General features: G+C 40.7%; 8 protein-coding genes across 8 annotated transcripts; 6 read left to right on the top strand and 2 right to left on the bottom strand.

Annotated features, from left to right (window-relative positions):
- Positions 1–83: 83 nt before the first annotated feature.
- On the top strand, positions 84–6,611 carry FOA43_000751 (uncharacterized protein; the record flags this gene model as incomplete). The annotated part of the gene is made up of 1 exon (XM_038921078.1): positions 84–6,611. One exon carries the CDS (start codon positions 84–86, stop codon positions 6,609–6,611), a length of 6,528 nt encoding a protein of 2,175 aa, XP_038777006.1.
- Positions 6,612–6,878: 267 nt separating this feature from the next.
- Positions 6,879–9,593, top strand: FOA43_000750 (uncharacterized protein; the record flags this gene model as incomplete). Its single annotated transcript, XM_038921077.1, has 1 exon — positions 6,879–9,593. The coding sequence occupies one exon, from the start codon at positions 6,879–6,881 to the stop codon at positions 9,591–9,593; it is 2,715 nt and encodes a 904-aa protein (XP_038777005.1).
- A 33-nt stretch (positions 9,594–9,626) lies between these two features.
- Positions 9,627–10,628, bottom strand: FOA43_000749 (uncharacterized protein; the record flags this gene model as incomplete). Its single annotated transcript, XM_038921076.1, has 1 exon — positions 9,627–10,628. One exon carries the CDS (start codon positions 10,626–10,628, stop codon positions 9,627–9,629), a length of 1,002 nt encoding a protein of 333 aa, XP_038777004.1.
- A 269-nt stretch (positions 10,629–10,897) lies between these two features.
- On the top strand, positions 10,898–11,415 carry FOA43_000748 (uncharacterized protein; the record flags this gene model as incomplete). The annotated part of the gene is made up of 3 exons (XM_038921075.1): positions 10,898–10,903; positions 10,950–11,057; positions 11,134–11,415. 3 exons carry the CDS (start codon positions 10,898–10,900, stop codon positions 11,413–11,415), a joined length of 396 nt encoding a protein of 131 aa, XP_038777003.1.
- A 345-nt stretch (positions 11,416–11,760) lies between these two features.
- Positions 11,761–14,448, top strand: FOA43_000747 (uncharacterized protein; the record flags this gene model as incomplete). Its single annotated transcript, XM_038921074.1, has 1 exon — positions 11,761–14,448. One exon carries the CDS (start codon positions 11,761–11,763, stop codon positions 14,446–14,448), a length of 2,688 nt encoding a protein of 895 aa, XP_038777002.1.
- Positions 14,449–14,605: 157 nt separating this feature from the next.
- FOA43_000746 (uncharacterized protein) lies at positions 14,606–16,527 on the bottom strand (the record flags this gene model as incomplete). Its single annotated transcript, XM_038921073.1, has 2 exons — positions 14,606–16,493; positions 16,520–16,527. 2 exons carry the CDS (start codon positions 16,525–16,527, stop codon positions 14,606–14,608), a joined length of 1,896 nt encoding a protein of 631 aa, XP_038777001.1.
- A 67-nt stretch (positions 16,528–16,594) lies between these two features.
- FOA43_000745 (uncharacterized protein) lies at positions 16,595–17,735 on the top strand (the record flags this gene model as incomplete). The annotated part of the gene is made up of 2 exons (XM_038921072.1): positions 16,595–16,597; positions 17,295–17,735. 2 exons carry the CDS (start codon positions 16,595–16,597, stop codon positions 17,733–17,735), a joined length of 444 nt encoding a protein of 147 aa, XP_038777000.1.
- Positions 17,736–17,885: 150 nt separating this feature from the next.
- FOA43_000744 (uncharacterized protein) lies at positions 17,886–19,886 on the top strand (the record flags this gene model as incomplete). Its single annotated transcript, XM_038921071.1, has 1 exon — positions 17,886–19,886. One exon carries the CDS (start codon positions 17,886–17,888, stop codon positions 19,884–19,886), a length of 2,001 nt encoding a protein of 666 aa, XP_038776999.1.
- Between the last annotated feature and the right edge of the window lie 310 nt (positions 19,887–20,196).

Raw genomic sequence — 20,196 nt, 5'->3', positions numbered from 1 at the left:
CGTCGCGCGCGTTGATTAGGTGTAATTATTTTAAGGCTTCTGAGTCTACGTCAACTGGCCCATATTAGGCACTGCTATCCAACATGGAACTACTACAGAACTTGGTGAAGACAGCTGCAACATCAACGAAAGAGGTTGATGACTCGATCACCACTTTGGTCGATAGACTCTCTCATTCGACCTTGATCTCCGATAGACGTGGTGCTATCCTCTCCCTAAAGAGTTTCAGCAGACAATACAGAGAGATTGTTGTTGCCAAGGGTTTGAAGCACTTGGTGGCAAACTTACATCGAGACTCAATGGATCCAGATATTGTTAAGGCTACATTAGAGACACTATTGATCTTATTTATCCGAGGGGAGGGAGATCAGGATTTCACCAGAGATTGGATCAGCGAACAATCACGTGTCAAGAACGGAAAGTACCCATCTCCTACACTTTTAGGAAACAAGGTGAAGGCAGACCAATTTTCTCTTTGGATCGCGGATGAATTGACTCAATCAGTTGAGAATATAGAGCTTCTGATCGATTTCTTAGAGAGCGATGACCTGCATATCAGAATATATGCCTTACAACTATTACAAGCCTTATGTACTACTAGACCTACTCGGACAAGGGAATTGATTCTCAAGTCCCCTACAGCTGTTTCCAGACTTTGTGTCACATTAGATGAGGTTTATGAACCAATACGAAATGAGGCCATTCTTCTTCTTATGAGCGTGGCGAAAGATAACTTTAATATCCAGAAATTGGTTGTCTTTGAAAATACATTTGATAAACTTTACCAGATTATTACCGAAGAAGGAGGCATTGAGGGCAACATTATTGTTCAGGATTGCCTTTCTTTGATTGGAAACCTTCTCAGCTTCAATTCTGTCAACCAGAAATATTTCCTGGAGACAAATTGCATGCCCAATTTGGCCCAACTAATACGTCAGCCTTTGACTCACAGTGTATCTAGGCCTATTGTATGGAACGAGCAGAGATTACAAAACTTGGCTACTGCTTTGGATACATGCCGTCTTTTTGTTCCAGAAGGAGCAGAACAGATTCAGGACAAACAACGGGCCATGGTTGATTCAAATATTATGCTGTCAACTTTGCAACTTGCTTTCAGTTTGAATACTCCTAATCAAATAAGAGTGAATGCTCTTCTTACCGTTGCAGATATTATCAGAGGCAGCGAAGACGTTCAGGCTCAATTCGCGCAGATAGATGTACCTTATTTGGACCCCAGTTTACCTCCATCGGCTCAAAAATATGGCGAACTTATACCTGTCATCATTGCATTACTAGATTGGTGTCTTTACGTGAATTCAGTACATCTCTTTGATCTACGTGCTGCCGCATCTGTTGTGCTTAAAGCTTACTTCTGTGGCAACAATACAGCCAAGATGGTCTTTTTAAAAGACCAAGCGGTGGGTTTCCGAGAAATGAATGGCTTACCAGCAGTTCCTGACGAGGGAAATACGGCAGAGGTAGATGAAAAAGAAACAAAAGAGATTAAAGAGTATGAAGATGCGTCGTATGAGCAGGATAAACCGAATGAAGAAGCTGTTGAAACATTAAATGCCGTATCCAAGGCTTCAGATGATATTGTAACATCTTTAGAGAGTGAAGACTTACAGGATGGAAATACTAATGGTCATGTAAAAGATGAAGGCTTCTCTGAATCATCTTCTAACGGTATTCCAACTTCAGAGAGTACTAGTACTGGAAGCGCTCCTCAAGGAAACATCTTACAGGCTCTAGTATATGCTGATGAGCGAGCTAAGTTGAATCCATATAAGATATGGTTTTCTGCAGACTTGCTTATGTACCTTTTTAGTGAGTTTGAGGCAGGAAAGATAATGGCTATGAAAATCACGATTGGGGATGGAGATGCTGATGAAGATGTTATCAGTATTATTGATGCTATAAGTCAAGCACTTTGTTCATGCTTAAAATTTTCAGATCCTCGAGTCGCCATTGGCTATCTCATGCTATTGATTTGCTGGGTATGGGAAGACTACGATGCTGTAGACATGTTCTTGAAGGATGCTTCCAGTTTAGATCAACTTTTGGCATATCTTGTCGATAGCTCACAGGAAAACTATATGGTTCCGGGATTGGTAGCTACATTTTTGGGCAGCGTCTATGAGTTCACCAGAAAAGAATCTCCAATATCTAGACAGAGGCTTTTCTCCATTCTTAACAGCAGAATTGGCGCAAACTCGTTTAGTTTGAAAGTTCAACAGTTCATGAATCTTCCTCAAGTAAAGCAGTTTTCACCTTCTGAGGACTCGCAGAGAAGAGACGAGACAGGATTACCTCAAGTTTTTTTTGGAAGTATATTCATCTCAATGGTGAAAGAAAATTACCCTAGAATTAGAAGCTCATTTGGTAAGAATGCTGAAGTCGAACCTGTTAGAAAATTGGATTACAGTGCCTATGAAGAAGTCCAAAATGAGTATGAATCCGTCTTGCAGCAGTACGCCACCTTCAAAAAAGAAGCCACCTTCTTAGAAAAAAAGCAGACAGCGCAGAACCATAAACTAACCGGCGACTACGAGGAACTATGCGCTGCACACAAGGAAATGGAAGAGAGGATGATCAAACTTCGAGAGGCCAATGGTGATCTGAACGCAAAGTTAAGCAGCAGCCTACAGGAAGTTGCTCAGCTAAAAGAAGTTCAGAGACAACTAGAGGCAGAGGCTACTGAGCTACAAAAGAACCTTCACGAGACCAAAACACAAATGGATAAGTTCATGACCGAACATGAAAGGCTCAAAGATCAATTCAGTAGTGTGAGTCAGCAAAAGGCATCAGCTGAAAATGGTATCAATAAGATGAGCCGAGAGTTGATGAACTTAACTAAGGAGAAAGGCAATCATGAGGAGATAATCAAGGCTTTGACGAATGATGTAAAAGTATCGTCGAATAAGATAGCGAGTATGGAAAAGAAGCTTGAAGATGTATTGACACAGAAGAATGAAACGATAGCTTCGCTGCAAAGGAAGATCAATGCCATTCAATCCGAGAGAGAGACTTCAAATACGAATTATAATGCGTTGAGTGAGTCCCTTCAAGAAAATGGAGAACGCTTGAGACTCTCCGAGGAGAAATCACGAGAATACTTGGCTAAAATTAGGCAAGCCGCCGAGTTAATTCAAACCTTGAAGGATCAGAAGGCTTCATCAAATAAAGAACGCGAGGAGCTGAAAGAGCATACGGATCAAGAACTGAATTCATTGAAAGAGCAGGTAGTGAAGCTCAGCAAAGAGAATAAGGAAATTTCAGATGAAAATGGTGTTCTGTCCAAAAAATTGGATTCTCTTCAGGATGAGCTCACTTCAGCATTTAATGACTTTACTTCTTTGCAAGCAGAATCGGGAAGAGATATTGATGAACTTAATAATTCAGTTGAGCAGTTGACGGATAATCTCAAAGCTGCCGAGCATAGAAATAAGGAACTTGAGGAACAAATCAAAGAGCTCAAAGTCACTCAGAAGGAGATGATGACTGCTAAAGATGAGCGCACTCAAAAATTAAAAGAGAAGTACGAAGGTTCGATAAAGGAGTTGCAAACAAAGAATACCGACGTGGATAAGCGCTTCAAACTGAAACTGGAAGACTACAAGAAATTAGAAGCTGCTAAAGAAAATGCAGAGAAATCTTTGGGAACTCTATCTTCTAGTTTCGAGGAACAGCGTTCTCAACTAGAAAGTAAACTTTTAGACGTTACCAAAGAGCTTGAGAAGAGTATTTTGAAGATAAAATCACTTGAGTCTGAACACGAGAAGGTGTCTGGATCTAAGGATGAGCAGGTGAAAAAGCTCTGGACAGAGGTTGCCAATGTGTCCAAACAATTAGAGAACAGCAAGGCTCATAATGTGTCTATAGAAGATAAACTAAAGTCTTCGAAGATAAACGATCAAGCAAATGTTGCTGCATTGGAAAAGAAAATACTAGCGGTGAACTCAGAAAGAGAAAATTTGAAGACGGAATTAGACGATGCGAATACATCATTGAGGGAGAAGGACTTGATCAACTCCAAAATCCAAGAGAAATATGATTTGCTGGAGAGAGAAAAAAAGACACAAGAGAGCGATTTAGCTCGCATCACTTTAGAGAAAGAATCAATTGGCAAAGAGATGACTGATCTCAAAGATGCAAAGTTATCTGAAATGATGAAACTTGAGGCCAATATTAGTGATCTTGATATTGCTTTACGGCAAAGCAAAAAGGATGAGAAGGATTTATCAAGCAGACTCGAAATGCTTACGAAATCAAAAAAGGAAGCGGAAGAGAAGGCTTCTCAGTCCTCAACAAAACTACTCTCTGCTACTAGCTCATTAGAGCATTGGAAGTTGGATAATGAAGAGCTTAGATCTAAATTATCATCCAAAGAATCCAAATTGGGGGTTGTTGAAAATAAATTGGCTTCTATGTCTTCTTTATTAGAAGAAAATCAGAAGCAAAAAGACATACTTGAAAAAGATATTAATTCTCAGAAGTCCGACAAAAAGTCGGCTATACTGGTTTTAGAGAAGAAGTTGAAGGAATACGAGGCCCAAAATGAATTGCTAAAGAAGAACCTTGGAGAAATAGATGAATCTTCGTCAAAAAAGATTACAGAGATGGAAGCTCAAGTGAAATCATTAGTTGCATCGGTGTCCAAGACTAACAAGGAGAAGGATTCCCTGCAAACTGCGAACGCTGCAGAGATGGAGAGATTAAATGCAGAGTTGAAGGAGAAAGCATTCAATTGTGCAAGACTTGAAAGTGAGAAGTCAGAGCTTACTTTAGATAAGGAGAATCAGGTCGAAAACTTACTGAGACAGCTCGAAGATAACAAATTGCAGATGTCTGATGTCAAAAGTGATTTGACTGAGTTGAAAGTGAGATACTCCAGAGAAGTGGATAAGCTCAAGCAAGAAAAGACGTCTATAAGTAAGTCTGAAAATGGTAAAACTGAAATGATTGAAAAACTGAGAATTCAGACTGAACAGGGATCCAAGGATCTAAAGAACGCTTTACTAGCTCAGGAGCAGGCCGAGAAGAATATAGTTGACAAAGAAGGCTCAATTGCAAGGCTTAAAGAGAATATCGATAATTTGAGTACGGAGTTGGTAAAGACCAAGGAAAATGGAACGGAGATAGCTCAAGCCAAAAATAAGGCCGAAACGAAGCTCAAAGAAGATCTCACAGCCTATCAAGGGAAGATCAGATTACTCAATACAGAATTGGAGGATAAAGTAATTGCTCTTAAGAACATGGAGGAGGCCGGAAGGCTACAAGCGGCTTCTGAGCTTGAGAAAGAAAACGAATTGAGCGATCTTTTAAAGAAATCGCAAGAAGAGCAAACATCTAATAACAATTTCAAGGAAGAGATTACCGGTTTGAAGACTGAATTGAAGCAAGTCACTTCTGATCGTGATAAATTGCGAGAACAGGAAACAGAGTTACGACAATCATGCAAAGAATCAAGGACACTCTTGAATGAGAAGAAGCAGCTAAATGAAAAGATGAAAACGCTTTCGGAGAGTAATGTGAATGGAACAGCTAGAATCAATGAACTTGTGAAAAATGTTTCTGAGTTAGAGCAGACTATAAAGTCATTGAGCGATGGAGTCACTTCAAAGGAGAAAACAATCACCACTCTTCTGACGCAGTCTTCTGACCTGCAAAACAAATTGGATGAATCAGAAAAGGCCACATTACAGAAAGGCCTTGAGCTCAAGAAATTGAATGGCACGTTATTGGGATCTAAAGAGCAGATATCGGTGCTTAATAGTCAAATGGAAGATTTAAAGATATCAAAAGAAGCTGGTTCAAGGAGCAATGAAATCGTCCAACAAAAACTTAAGGGTGAGAATGAAAGACTCGAGAAGAGTGCTAAAGAGAAAAGCAAAGAGATAGAGAAGTACAGATCAGAGCTGGACAAATCCGGGGTTATAAGAGAAGAACATGGAAAGCTAATCGAAGAGAATAAGACATTGAAAGAGAAATTGTCAAAAAATTCCTCTTCAATATCAAAGCATGTGTCTCAAAAAGAGTCACTCAAGGAACTGATTAAGAAACTACGCACAGAGATAGTTGCAAAAACTAAAGCTATCTCTGAAGCAGACTTCAAACGGAAGGAAGCAGAGCAATCTTCAGAACAGTCCGGAGGTAGAGTCGAAGAACTTGCAAGCAGACTAACTGAAGTTGAGAAATCGAAGTCAGAACTAATGAGTAAGTTTGAGACCAAAGCAAAGAAGCATGAAGAAGTACAGAAGCAAAAGGAGAAAGAAACAGTTACGAAAGTGGAAGAGTTGAAATCCATAATAAAGGGACTTGAAGCACAGCTCGTTTTAAATGAGAGAGAAAAAAGTGAAGCTCAAACCGAAATTGGCCAACTTCGCAAGAGTGTAGAAGATACCTCAGAGAAAAAAGCATCTCAAGAACTTGATGATATGAAGTTAATAATGCTTGAATTGGACGATGAGAATGATAAACTAAAGAGAAAATTGAAGGACTTAGGGGAAGAAATCTCAGAGGATGATGATTCAGAGGATGACGAATCAGATGATGTCGAATCAAAGGATGAGGAGTCGGAGGATAGGAAGGGAGAAGGAGAAGATAATTAAGGCCCCCCTCCCCGACTCCTCAATCGGCTTAATTTTTAGTTCAACCGTACCCCACATTTATTTCTTCATTAGGAACGTGGAGACTCTCATTTGCTTTTCACATGTTTCGCGGAGTTTTTCGGGCAGTTAGGACTTTCAAGTGGCACTCTGGATTATAGATGTGGGGAGTTAGCCGACGTATTCTCTATATATATATAATGGCTAACCTAAAGCCTAATAATCCATGAATGTGGTAACTTTTCGTTTTCGGTACTTTCTTTTCTGCTAATGGTGGACAAAATTTCGTTTAAAGATAAAGTTGTTATTATTACTGGAGCCGGAGGTGGATTGGGTAAGCAGTATGCTTTGAGGTTTGCAGCAAGAGGAGCCAAAGTTGTTGTCAATGATCTCGGCGGGAGTCTCACAGGCTCTGGAAATTCTACTAAGGCTGCAGATATTGTCGTCAATGAGATTAAGGACAGTGGAGGTATTGCAGTTGCCAATTACGACAACATTGTTACCAATGCAGAGGGAATCCTCAAAACTGCAGTGGACAACTTCGGTACTGTTCATGTTCTCATCAATAATGCTGGTATTTTGAAAGATGCCAGCTTCAAAAAAATGACCGAGAAACAATTCACCGATGTCCTAGATGTTCATCTTAATGGCACTTTTAGGCTCACCAAAGCCTGTTGGCCGTATTTCAAAAACCAGAATTATGGACGTATTATTATGACAGCTTCTCCAGCTGGCCTTTATGGAAATTTTGGCCAAGCCAACTATTCTGCTGCAAAACTAGCGTTGGTTGGTTTCAGCGAAACGTTAGCAAAAGAAGGTAACAGGTACAACATCAAGGTTAATTCCATTGCACCATTGGCAAAATCAAGAATGACCGAGACCATTATGCCACCCGATGTTTTGGAGAAGTTGCTTCCAGAGAAAATAGCTCCTTTGGTGATGTATTTAACTTCCGATGAATGCCCTTCTACTGGCTCCATATACGAGGTTGCCGCAGGCATGTTTGCACAGATTCGCTGGGAAAGAAGCGGAGGTCTTTACCTAAGACCAGACGAGTCGCTCACACCCGAAGCTATCCTTAATCGTTTCAAAGAGGTATCTGATTTTAACAAGCCTGGTGTTCAGCATCCCACCGAGCTCAATGATTACAACAAGGTTTGGAGTGTTACAAGTAGCCTTCCATCGAATAATCAAGGTTCAATAAAAATCGAATCTTTGAAGGGAAAAGTTGTAATCATTACCGGTGCAGGCTCTGGATTGGGAAAATCCCATGCATTATTATTTGCAAAATATGGGGCTAAAGTTGTGGTTAATGATTTCAGAGATGCAGATACTGTTGTGAAAGAGATTGTTTCTCAGGGAGGACAGGCTGTCGGATCGAAGCACGACGTTTACTCTGAAGCAGAGGAGATTGTTAAGACTGCACTAAAATCGTTCGGCACGATTGATGTGTTGATCAATAATGCCGGTATTCTTAGAGACCGATCCTTCGTGAAGATGACTGGCATCGAATGGAATCAAGTTCTCCAAATTCATTTGCTTGCAACATTTAGAATGTGCAAGTATGTTTGGCCAATATTTCTTAAGAACGGTGCAGGTTATATTGTCAATACCACTTCAACTTCTGGAATATACGGTAATTTTGGGCAGGCAAATTACGCTGCTGCAAAGGCCGGAATCCTTTCAATGACAAGAACCTTGGCCATTGAAGGCAAAAAGCACAAAATTATCTGTAATGCGATAGCTCCTCACGCTGAAACTGCTATGACAAGAACTATTTTCAAGGCGTCTGAGTTGAACAGATTTTCACCTTCACAGGTTTCTCCAATGGTTGTGCTTCTATGTTCTAAAGAATTGGGAGGCGTTACTGGTGAACTATATGAAGTGGGAGCCGGATGGATTGGAAATGTTAGATGGCAGCGTGCTAAGGGAGCTATTTCACACGAGAAGGAGATTCCAGTAGAGTTTCTTAGAGACAACTGGAAGGATGTTATTGATTTCACTCAAAGTGTGACTATCAAGAATGCCCAAGAATCTACTATGGCAATTTTGGAGTCCATCGGTGGAAATGGTGATGAGGATGATGAGGACGAGGAGGATCAAGATGGTGATAACGAAAGCAGTGAAAATGAGGCATATACCTACGATAATCGTCGTGTCATTCTTTACAATATTTCTGTTGGCTCCTCGGCTAAAGAGCTCAAGTATGTTTATGAAGCAAACAACGAGTTTCAAGCTATCCCTTCATTTGGCGTTATTCCATTCATGAATCAGGAAGACGGAGGTCTTAACCTTGACAAACTTCTCAAAAACTACAATCCGATGAACCTCTTGCATGGAGAACACTATCTTAAGATTAACAAGTTTCCGATCCCAACGGCTGCAACGGTGACCACAAAATCTTTTCCTATGGCAGTTATTGACAAGAGCAAAGCAGGAAAGCATAGCATTCTTGTTAGGGCTGGCTATAAGACCTACGATGTGAAAACAAACGAACTTCTCTTCACAAACGTTGGATCATACTTTATTAGAAATTGCGAATCAAGAGATGCAAAATCACATTCTTTCCATGAAGAGGTTACTCCATTTGTCTCTATGTCATTTACTGCTTTGAAGGATAAAAAGCCAGATTTTATTGGTACTTTTAAAACGGACCAGAACTTGGCAGCCCTTTACAGACTTAACGGTGATTTGAACCCATTACACGTTGACCCTGCTTTTGCCAAAGGAGCACACTTCAGCAAGCCAATTTTACATGGTCTCTGCACTTTTGGAATCAGTGCCAAGCTTCTCGTTGACAAGTTTGGCACGTTTGACGAGGCCAAGGTGAGATTCACCCAAGTTGTTTTCCCAGGGGAGACAATTGAGGTGCGTGCATGGAAGCAGGGATCTATAGTCATTTTTCAGACTCTCGTGAAGGAAAGAGACTGCATTGTCATCGATAAGGCGGCAGTGAGATTAAACGGTACCAAGCCTAAATTGTAGCTGCTGTATATAAATTATATTTTTACAAGTTTCCTAATGATCAATTCCACTTTGCCATGTCTCGTTCATGTGTCCTCCTAAATAACTCTGTGATATATCGATTAGCTTGGCATCCTGAGTATCCAACTTCTTAGACAAGACAAGTTGATACTGATCCCAGGCACTTTCGAGTTCTCCCAGAGTAGAGACACCCAAGACAGTTTTTCCTTCCTTTTTTAACCAGCGTCTAATAGCAAATCTAGTGGCCAATTCAGCCAAATCTACATGATAATCCTTTTCAAGGAGTTTTGCCAGTTTGTCGCAACAATCTTTCAAAGTTTCAGAAGCAGGATGAAATGACCTAGTTTCCTGGTTCCTGAGCAATGACATCGAAAGAATTGAACCATTGTTCAAGAGTTTGATTCCAGTGTTCTCCATAAATTTGTCGTAGTAATCAAAGAGTAGTGCGTTTTGAAGACACATGTTACAATAACTTAACACCAAATCTAGAGGGCCTATTTCAGGAATGCTTTGAACAGTAGTCGCAATATGGTATAAGAAATTGACCGGATAGCCAGAGATGCCTACGTAATGGATGAGGCCTTCTCTTTTCAACTCCATAAGAGCTTTTAAAGCAGTGTATATCTTTTCTGTTTCAACAAATTCAATATCATGAAGGTAGACAACATCCAAATATTTGGTATTCAGTCTCCGTAAGGATCTTGTAATCGATTTCTTGATCCATTCAGGACTGTAATCAAATTCGTCCAATTGAATTCTGCCCACTTTAGTGCAGATGTAATAGTTATCTCTAGTGATAAGCTTTTCTTCATCTACTAACTGTATTAATGCGGAACCCAAAAGACTTTCTGAGGAACCATAATAAGGAGAAGTATCAATCGCGTTAATTCCCTTTTTGAAACCAGCCAATAACAGATCTTTAATTGGTAAAGAAGCAGGATCGTCGTTGTACTGGACGTTAAAAACTGCGCCTCCTATGATTAGGGGAGAAATCCCAGATAACTTTCCAGAAACCTTCGGAAGATTGAGAGACATTGATTGAGGTAATAAGAAATTGAAGGGGGATGAAACTCGTGAAACCGAGGATCTTGAGGAACAAGAAGAAACCTTGAAAACCGACTCAGACTGGTCGCGATTTATCACCTTTAGAATTCGCTGTGATCGAGATTTAGCCAGCCTTTGTTCCATTGCTCTTTTCATAATAATCAGCCAATGCCGAAGTTCAAGAAGTTTCAAAAAAAGTCAACTCATCCTTATAAACGGGTAAACGCCAAGGAGGATCATCCTGAAGTTCAATTTGACGTATGTTTGTTAGTCACAGATTCAAATGCATCAGCAATACTAACTAAACTATAGTTGGGAGCAGAAAGGCGGAAGGTTACAGTGAGAAAGTTCCGTAATATGAAGTTGATTGATATTCGAGAATATTATCAGAAAGATAATACCTGGTTACCGGGGTCGAAAGTAAGTACACCAGAATATCAAAGAGCAGAGCAGCAGAGTACAATTAAACTCACTTTACTAACAATGTATTTTTCAGGGTATATCGCTAACGGAGGATCAATGGGGTTCCCTTGTTTCCAAGATTTCTGACATCAATGAAGCATTGGAACTTATTGATGACAAAGAAGCACTACGGAAAAGACAGGAGGAAAAGGCCAGAGAGGCTGATGATGATGATGATGATGATGATGACCAAGACGATCAGGAAGATGATCAAGAGGATTTAGAAGGGGTTGAATTTGAGGATGTTGTGGACACAAATCCAGCCAAGCCAACCAAGCCTTCAAAGAAAGAAGAATCCAGTGATGATTCTGACTAGGAACTGCACTAATTTATAGACTGGTCTTAACTACGTAACGATGACATGCACTCTACTGAATAGTAAACCTACACAATGTAAATAGGAGGAAGTACGAAATATGTATGTGACGACTCGCGAAGGAAAAACATTTTGCAGGATAAGCTAATTTATTATCTAGGATTTCTATTTTATTATCTAGTCTTGCTTTCTTCTGGCACTCTTGCTTACTTGTTATCCACACTAATGTCGAACACAAATAGAGAAAAAAAACATTTCGAGGATCGGAATATTTTACAATACGGTAAGAAGAGAGATGAGATACAAGCAAAAGGCTCCCGTTCCAGTCATCCAAGCGCAACTACAATGTCAGATAATGAGTTCAGTCCTCCCACAGAAGAGGTCACCGATGCTATGGGCCAGGTCTTTGAAGATTTGGTGCCTTCTAAGAATGTGAAAGAAATTAATACAGTTGATGATCCCATATATGATCATAGGTATCATACCGGCATGCTCCCTGATAAGAGCTCACAAGCCGCGTCTATCCAATCGACACCTATAGGTTCTGCTTCTGGTGCTACCACCGCCGCTAGAAAGGCAAGACAACCTAAGAGAAATTTTGTCACCGGTCCGTCACCTTCATGGAATAATATATCTGCGGGGGTTAGCAGTCCTCAGACAAAACTAGAGAACACTAGTGCTTCGGCGATGATAGGATCACATAGTCATAGCAACGCACAACGAAAATATGGAACGACAACTCGAAATTCCACCAGCGGATTACATTTTCGAAGTGAGCCATCTGTTCCTGATCTGAGCCGATATCAAGTGTCTCCGGTTCCTCCTATTATCAGTAACCAGGATGTGTTCCTTCCTAGAGGCGGTGTTCGTCGTCGGGCCTACTCTGAAGTTGATCATAATACCAGAAATTATATGCTCAATAGAGAGTACTCGCCATTCGATGAACAGGACGACATGGGGGACGATGATAGTTCGGTTTACATTTCTTCCAATCCTTCGTCAAGGGAAGGTAGTATTTCTTCGTCAATTGACGATGTCTGCTTCCCTGTTGATACGATTGATGATAGTGGGAAAAAGAGAATGTGGCCAGATATTCAGATTCTAGAAGATTTTGCCAATCAAGAGGCTGAAGAAATCAAAAAGGTAAACGAAGCTTCTGCTGCGTTAAGCCAGGACTCTTCAGTGCCAGAGCCAGGAGAGGGTGTCAATTTTGAGTACCCGTTGGTTTCCAACGTAGATCAGGGAGACTCGTTGACCGAACCATTGATTCAAACTAAAGAAGAAGAGGCAAATTTGATAAATGAAAGACTAAGACCACCTAAGCTCACACCCTGGGATATTCAACGTCACGATAGTTTCAAAGCAAGACAAGCTATGCTGGAAAATTTTCGTTTCACCTACTTTCGTGAGGACTTGCCGGAGACTATACATTCTACCAACATTTCAGGATTGACTCGTAAAGAAAACACCACTTTCTCTGACTTGTTCTGTCCCTCATATTATGGACCCAAAGTGCAACAGTCTCAAGCACAAACCTCACCTTTGAACTCGGATAGTCTGCACAATTATGCCAGAGAATCGACACCCCAATTGTCACAGGCTAATTCGAAGATATCCAAGATAGGTACCGCTTCTACAACTCCTACCCCTTCTGTGGCAGACTACTCTCATGTGGAGAAGCAAAATGTGCCTGCATTCTGGCTTGATGTTTACAATCCGACCGAAGACGAAATGAAGGTAATGTCGAAGACTTTCGGCATTCATCCCTTGACAACTGAAGACATATTCCTTGGAGAAGCTAGAGAAAAAGTCGAATTATTCAAGGACTATTACTTTGTGTGTTTTACATCATTTGATGTAGCGCAGGAGCACCACAGACAAAAAGCCATTGAGAAGGCACACGCTTTAAGTGTTTTGGAAGAAGAGGAAGAGAGTCGCTCCAAAAATGAGACTTGGTTCCAAAGATTTCGTGAGTCAGTGGGGTTCAGTCGCAGGACCAGAAGTGATATTGACAGAGTTGACATGTCGTCTCCCCTTTCTTCTAAGCCATCCCTTAGACGGTCTACAGCATCTACAAGTTCTCAAAAAACTAAGCTTGGCTCCAGACAGGATGAATTGGTTTCTTTGAATATGTATATCATTGTTTTTGGAGACGGTGTTATTACATTTCATTTTAGACCTACTCCACATCCAAGCAATGTCAGAAGGAGAGTTCGTCTATTAAGAGATTACTTAACCGTAACTTCTGATTGGATAGGATATGCTCTCATAGATGATATTACAGATGCTTTTGCGCCATTGATTGAGAGCATTGAAACGGAGGTGAATGCTATCGAAGATGAAATCTTAGTGATGCAAAGTGGTGAGCATTCTGATAGCGATGATAGCAGCGATGAGGAGGATGAGGAGGACAGGGTTTGGGTGAGGCTAAAGAGAAGAAGTTCTACAGTTGGTGTAGGACAACAACGCTCCCTCAAGTCGTATAAATCTTCGTTGTCATCAACCTCTTCTTCTTCTTCAAGTACAAAGATAATTAGTTGGAAGAGGAAGGGGGATATGTTGAGAAGAATTGGTGAATGCCGTAGAAGAGTGATGTCCTTACTTCGTCTTTTGGGAACCAAGCCTGATGTCATTAAGGGCTTTGCCAAAAGATGCAACGAGCAATGGCAGGTGGCACCAAAATCAGAAATAGGATTGTATCTTGGTGATATTCAAGATCATGTAGTTACTATGGTGCAATCATTAAATCACTATGAGAAAGTCCTTGCTAGATCACATTCGAACTATCTTGCACAGATTAACATTGACATGACAAAGGTGAATAATGATATGAATGATATTCTTGGTAAGATTACCATTCTCGGTAGTATAGTTCTTCCTTTGAACATAATCACTGGTTTATGGGGTATGAATTGTCTTGTTCCTGGACAGGATGTCGAGAACTTGAAGTGGTTTTGGGGTATTCTTGCAGGTATGATGGCATTTTCTATGGCTTGCTATCTGTACGCTAGGAGAGTTAGTGGATTGGTTTGAATTCCACATTCCTTTTACCTAATCATTATCTCGTCCCGAAGCTTTTGCATATTCGGTGATATTTTGCTTTCTGATAGACCAGTTATATGTATAGACTTTTAATTATTTAGTAATAATACAATATTGAAGAGGATCCAATGTTTTTTTGTAATACCGTTTATAGATCTGTCAGATAGTTACTTGGGGCGAGTCCCGAGTCTCCAGTGTTGATATTCTCGGCAAACCACCAGCCATCGGGCTGTTGGTGCAATATCATTAGTATGTCTTTCTTCTTGAAGGTAAGCTCTTGGTCGATCTCGGGTGAGTAATCGAATTGCGCACGACAGTACTTAAGAACCGGAAATCCTTCCGATGAGTGTGATGGTAGATCCTCGCTCGTGATGAACTTGAAGTTTAAGTTCTCCTGGGATTTTGCTCTTCTCATAGAGGGGACCCGATGGCCTTGTGATGTCACTGACGTAATTCTTGAACTGAGGTTCGATGGTCCATCTTCAATCTTTTGGAGCCTATGTATGTTGACCGCTGAAGGCTTTTCCTCCAGCCCTATGCTCTGCAAATCTGGATGCGGTATTTGATTTTCTTGTTTTTCTGTCATCGGACTTGACTTCATGTCATTTTTCAAGAGAAAACCCATCGATTTTCCTTTCTGTGATCTCTGGGACTCTGGTAAGTTCTTTCGAGTTGGCATTATCTCGCTCCTAGGCATTATCGATTGTTCAAATCTTTTCATATCACCATTACCACCAAGAGAAAGATCATCTAGATAGGCCCTTAGCGGATCAGGACTATCTCTGAGCACCTCGTTTGAATCCACGTTCTTTAGTTTTCGAGAATATGCAGACCCTGCCGAAGATCTTGAGTTCAATAGTGGGTTCGAAAAGACGTTGTCTTCTAATTTCGATTTCATTTTCGCTGCAGATATAGATGAGGATCTATCACTCGTATAGGCAGTAGTACCCGAATATTCTGACATTACTTTATAAGTGCTTGGCTCCGAACCTTGTTCGGAGGGTGCCTTTGCAATGGTTTCCTTTTCAGCCTGCTTCTCCAATTCTTTAAATGTTTTCGAACTTCTATCGACCAACTCAAGCGTAGTCTGCTGCCGTTCAGTAAGGTCTGGTGGTACTTTCTTGTTTACGTATGATTTTAGGAGCTTTTCTTTGGATCTCAGCATTCTGTCCTTCCTACGTGAAGCTAGTAAGGCATCAACGTCTACAGGGCAGCCTTCATCTTCTACCCCAGCACTATTACTCTTCTTTGATTCTCCCTTGGCAAAATCGACAAATTTCATTGGAACACCGGTTCTGTCTCCAGTTCCCATTGAATTGACAAATTCGTCAATGTCTCTCTCGAATGAACATTTTTCTAGGCTTAGTCTGATGTTCTCGGCACTCTGATCGTCCTGTATGCAAGATGAACTAATTGTGTTGGCATACTCCCAAATATTTCTTCTTATAGTTTTTATTCTCTCCTCCTCCAAAGACTGAGAGTTCTCGCAGTATTTGCACCATTCTTTCTTGAAGGACTCTTGCACCTGGTTGTACTGGGTGACGAGCTTGTAGAACTTTTCTCTCTCTTCAATCATCACTGCAGCTAGTTTGTCTATCTTCTTTTGAACATTTCTAGCTTCCGTATCGTCCAGCAAGATCTGTTCTGTTCGTAAGCCATTGATCTTACTCCAAGATGATTCGTACTTCTTCCCTGCCTGTCTTGTTTTTAGCTTCAACGATTCTTTGTACCTCACAAACTCAACAATGGTAGATTCCCAAGGCTTGTTGCTGGCCTTAAGGTTACTAAGAAATTCATTCAATGGCTGATATACCAAGTCTGCGATCTTCTGTGCCTCTGAAGAGTGACTATTACTCAACTGTTTGGTCTCCTCCACTAACATCGCTAAACTATCACGCAATGTACTCCCAGCTCTCTCTTTTGTTCCGATATTACTTTTTCTTGCTAGATTGTTGAGTTTTCTTGCATACTCTTCTTCAATGCTCAATCTTTCCCGGTAAAATTGAAGAAGATATCTAATTGTCTTAGATCCGTCCCTGAAATGGCCAACTAGTAAGGATACAGAAGCATCACTATCTGGTGACCAAAAGTTCTTAGCATAACTACTGGACGTTGCTGTGGTCATTATTTACTCGAAATGGTTTCTAGAAATATAAAGAAGATATGAAACGGAAGAGTGCCTAGATCATCAATATTGTCTATTACTATTTATTTCCTTGTACTAAAATATATCTATTTACTGTTACCCCAATTAGGGAATTTGTCAAGGATAAAAACAAAAAAATTTGATGGGGTCGATCACGACTATCGACTCAGAGGGCTCCGCGACACTAATGAAATGGCTGATAAAGAAACCGGAAGGGAAACACAAAGCTGCCTTCTTATCTTCAGATATATTCAATAGTATGAGTGAAGTCGACAAATCTAACGGGGAATTGACGAAAGAGGAGAGGCTTGAGACTGCGAGAAAAAAATTTGAGGAATTGAAGAAGAAAAATAAAAGGAAGAAGGGAAAGAAGAAGAAACACCTCGAAGAGGGAACCCCTGAGGAGTCTACAAAGGAATCAAACGAGAAAAAAAAGAACGGGCCAAAGGATGAGCCAAAGGATGAGCCAAAGGATGAGCCAAAGGACGAACCAAAGAACGAACCAGAGGACGAACCAAAGAACGAACCAGAGGACGAACCAAAGAACGAACCAGAAGATGAGCCAAAGGATGAACCAGAGGACGAACCAGAGGACGAACCAAAGAAAAATGTCAATGAAAAGCCACTAGAGGATATTCTTTCTTCGGAAACACCAGAGAAATCTACATTTTTGACGACAAGTCTTCTAGAGCAGGTGACAAAACTAACAGGCGATGTAAACGAGTACAAAGAGCAAGTTTCCTCACTCAAACATGAGAATTCTGAGTTAAAAATTGCAAAACTGAGCGTGGAATTGGAACTTGAAGAGGTGAAAAATGAATATGAAACGTCGAAGGTGCAAATCAAAGCTCTCAACCAGCAGATTAATAAGCTTAGAGCAGACTCTCCGCAACAGTATCATCAGCAGGTGGCGACACAGCTATTTTCAGATGATGATGACAATAATTCTGTCTTCTCGGGATCTCCTGTGAATCCTAGAGGCAGCTTCCAGAATTTAAGTAATTTCAACAATCTCTCTACAGACTACCTAGATGCCGCTGATGTTAAGGAAAGACTCTCTCATTGGAAGGGTTGGAATATTGATATGAGGGGATGGAGAAGTGTCGGAATGGGACCATTGTTAGAACTATAGCAAGTAGATAAATAAAGTTGAAATCCTATCAATATCTGCTCGAATCGACGAAAAATAGAACTCTCGCGAATATAAGAGCAAACAGATTGAACATGCAGTTTGTTCTTTGCTCGGTGTTCTTGCGTTTGCAGATCAATAGAATTTGTGATAATGTTTTCAATCACATTTAGGCAATCACTCAGGACTACAGGATCAACATGTAGGATTCCTAGACTGCCAAGATTGTCACTTCCTATTCGCAGGTTCTACGCCTCTGGGAGTACTATTAAAGCTGCAGTCCATAAACCTGTCAAAGTTATCGGTATTGATTTGGGAACCACAAACTCTGCCGTAGCCGTTGTGGAAGGTGAAATGCCCAGAATTTTGGAAAACTCACAAGGTGATAGAACTACTCCTTCCATAGTGGCATTTACGACAAGAGGTGACGTCCTTGTTGGTGCTACAGCAAAGAGGCAAGCCGTAGTGAACAGTGAAAATACCTTTTATGCGACGAAGCGGTTGATAGGACGGAAATTTGAGGATGATGAAGTTCAAAACGATATTTCACATCTTTCGTACAAAGTGGTGAAGCATGAAAATGGCGATGCCTGGTTACAGACCACCGTAGGAGAGAACCTTTCTTATTCGCCCTCTCAAATTGGTGGATTTGTGCTAAAGGAGATGAAACATGTGGCGGAAACCAATCTGAATAGCGAAGCAAAGAATGCTGTTATTACTGTTCCTGCATACTTTAATGATTCGCAAAGACAGGCCACCAAAACTGCTGGAGAATTAGTTGGTCTAAATGTGGTAAGAATTGTGAATGAGCCTACTGCTGCTTCATTAGCTTATGGAATGAACCAGAAGAAAAATGGTTTGCTGGCTGTTTATGATCTCGGTGGGGGTACTTTCGATATCTCCGTTTTAGACATTGATGATGGTGTGTTTGAGGTAAGATCCACCAACGGAGATACCCATCTAGGAGGAGAGGACTTTGATAATGTTTTGGTGAAGTATATTGTAGGAAAATTCAAGGATAGCCAGAAAGGAGATGAAGACATTACAAAGAATCGGATGGCTATGCAAAGAATTAAAGAAGCTGCAGAGAAGGCCAAAATTGCACTTTCCCATGTCCATAAAACCAGGATTCAAATACCATTCATTGTAAAGGATGAGAACATTGACTTTGAATTGGCGGAGTCAGAGCTAGATGAAATGACAATGCACTTGATTAAGAAGACTATGGAACCTTTGAAGAAAGCTATATCCGATGCTGATTTGAAGAGAAGTGATATAGATGAAGTGATTATGGTAGGAGGTATGACAAGGATGCCTAGAATCAGAAGGATGGTGGGCGATTTTTTCAATAAGAAGCCAAATACGGAGGTTAATCCAGATGAAGCTGTGGCTATCGGTGCGGCTATTCAAGGTGCTGTGCTTTCTGGTGAAGTGAAGGACGTTTTACTCTTGGACGTGACACCATTAACTCTTGGTATCGAAACCTATGGAGGTTTATTTTCACCTTTGATACCTAGAAATACTACAGTTCCATGCAAGATCCAGACAACTTATTCAACAGCTGTGGATGGACAGAACTCTATAGACGTTAATGTATATCAGGGAGAAAGACCTTTGGTTCGGGACAACAAGTTGATAGGTAAATTCAAATTGACTGATATTCCACCTAAACCAAAGGGTGTTCCAAAAATTCAAGTGTCGTTTGACATTGATGCCGATGGTATTATCAAGGTAAGTGCACTTGACAAAGATAGTGGCAAAAGAGCTTCAATTACCGTGTTTGGTAAGACGGGTATGTCTCAGGCCGAGGTTGAGCAGTTGGTGAAGCAAAGTAAAAAAACTACTAAAGAAGATCAGATGACATTGAACTACTTGAAGCATGTGAATAACTTGGAACTCATTGTGTTTGACAGTGAGCAAGCAATAAACGACTGGAGTCGGTTTATTTTGGAAGAGGAAAAAGAGAGTCTCGGCAGAAAGTTAAGTATAGTTAAGAGAATGATTAGCGATTCCAGAAGTGGTGATTTGTTTGACGTTAAGTTAATTAAGGCTGCCCAAGTCGAGCTCAAAGACGAGACTATGGAAATAATACAGAATGCTGGTCAAAGAAGTCGTGACGCCAGAAAGAAGGTGCAATCGCATGAACCCAATTGAATATTTTACCTGTTTATAAAGAAATTTTAGATTTAATTGCTTAGGGAATGATTCATTTGATCTTTCACACCACCCACCATCTGGATTGGGCACCTATCTTTTCCAGACCTTTGGGGCCTTACAGGTGCCGCAAAGCCACTAGACTAGGACCCTCTCCGAGCTCCATCCACCCTGTCCCCTAATCCGATTTTTTCGCCCGCTCCCCTTGAAATTTCCAATTATTTATTTTTTTACTCTGGCTCGCGTGTGTTGGCCGCTAAATTAACTTGTTTCTGAATGGGTTCTAAGTTTTTCGTCCGTCCCTCAAATG

Source organism: Brettanomyces nanus, chromosome 1 (genome assembly GCF_011074865.1).
Source record: "Brettanomyces nanus chromosome 1, complete sequence".
Lineage (NCBI taxonomy): Eukaryota > Fungi > Ascomycota > Pichiomycetes > Pichiales > Pichiaceae > Brettanomyces > Brettanomyces nanus.
Note: the sequence above shows the minus strand (reverse complement) of the source record. Positions and strands in the feature narration are given on the sequence as shown.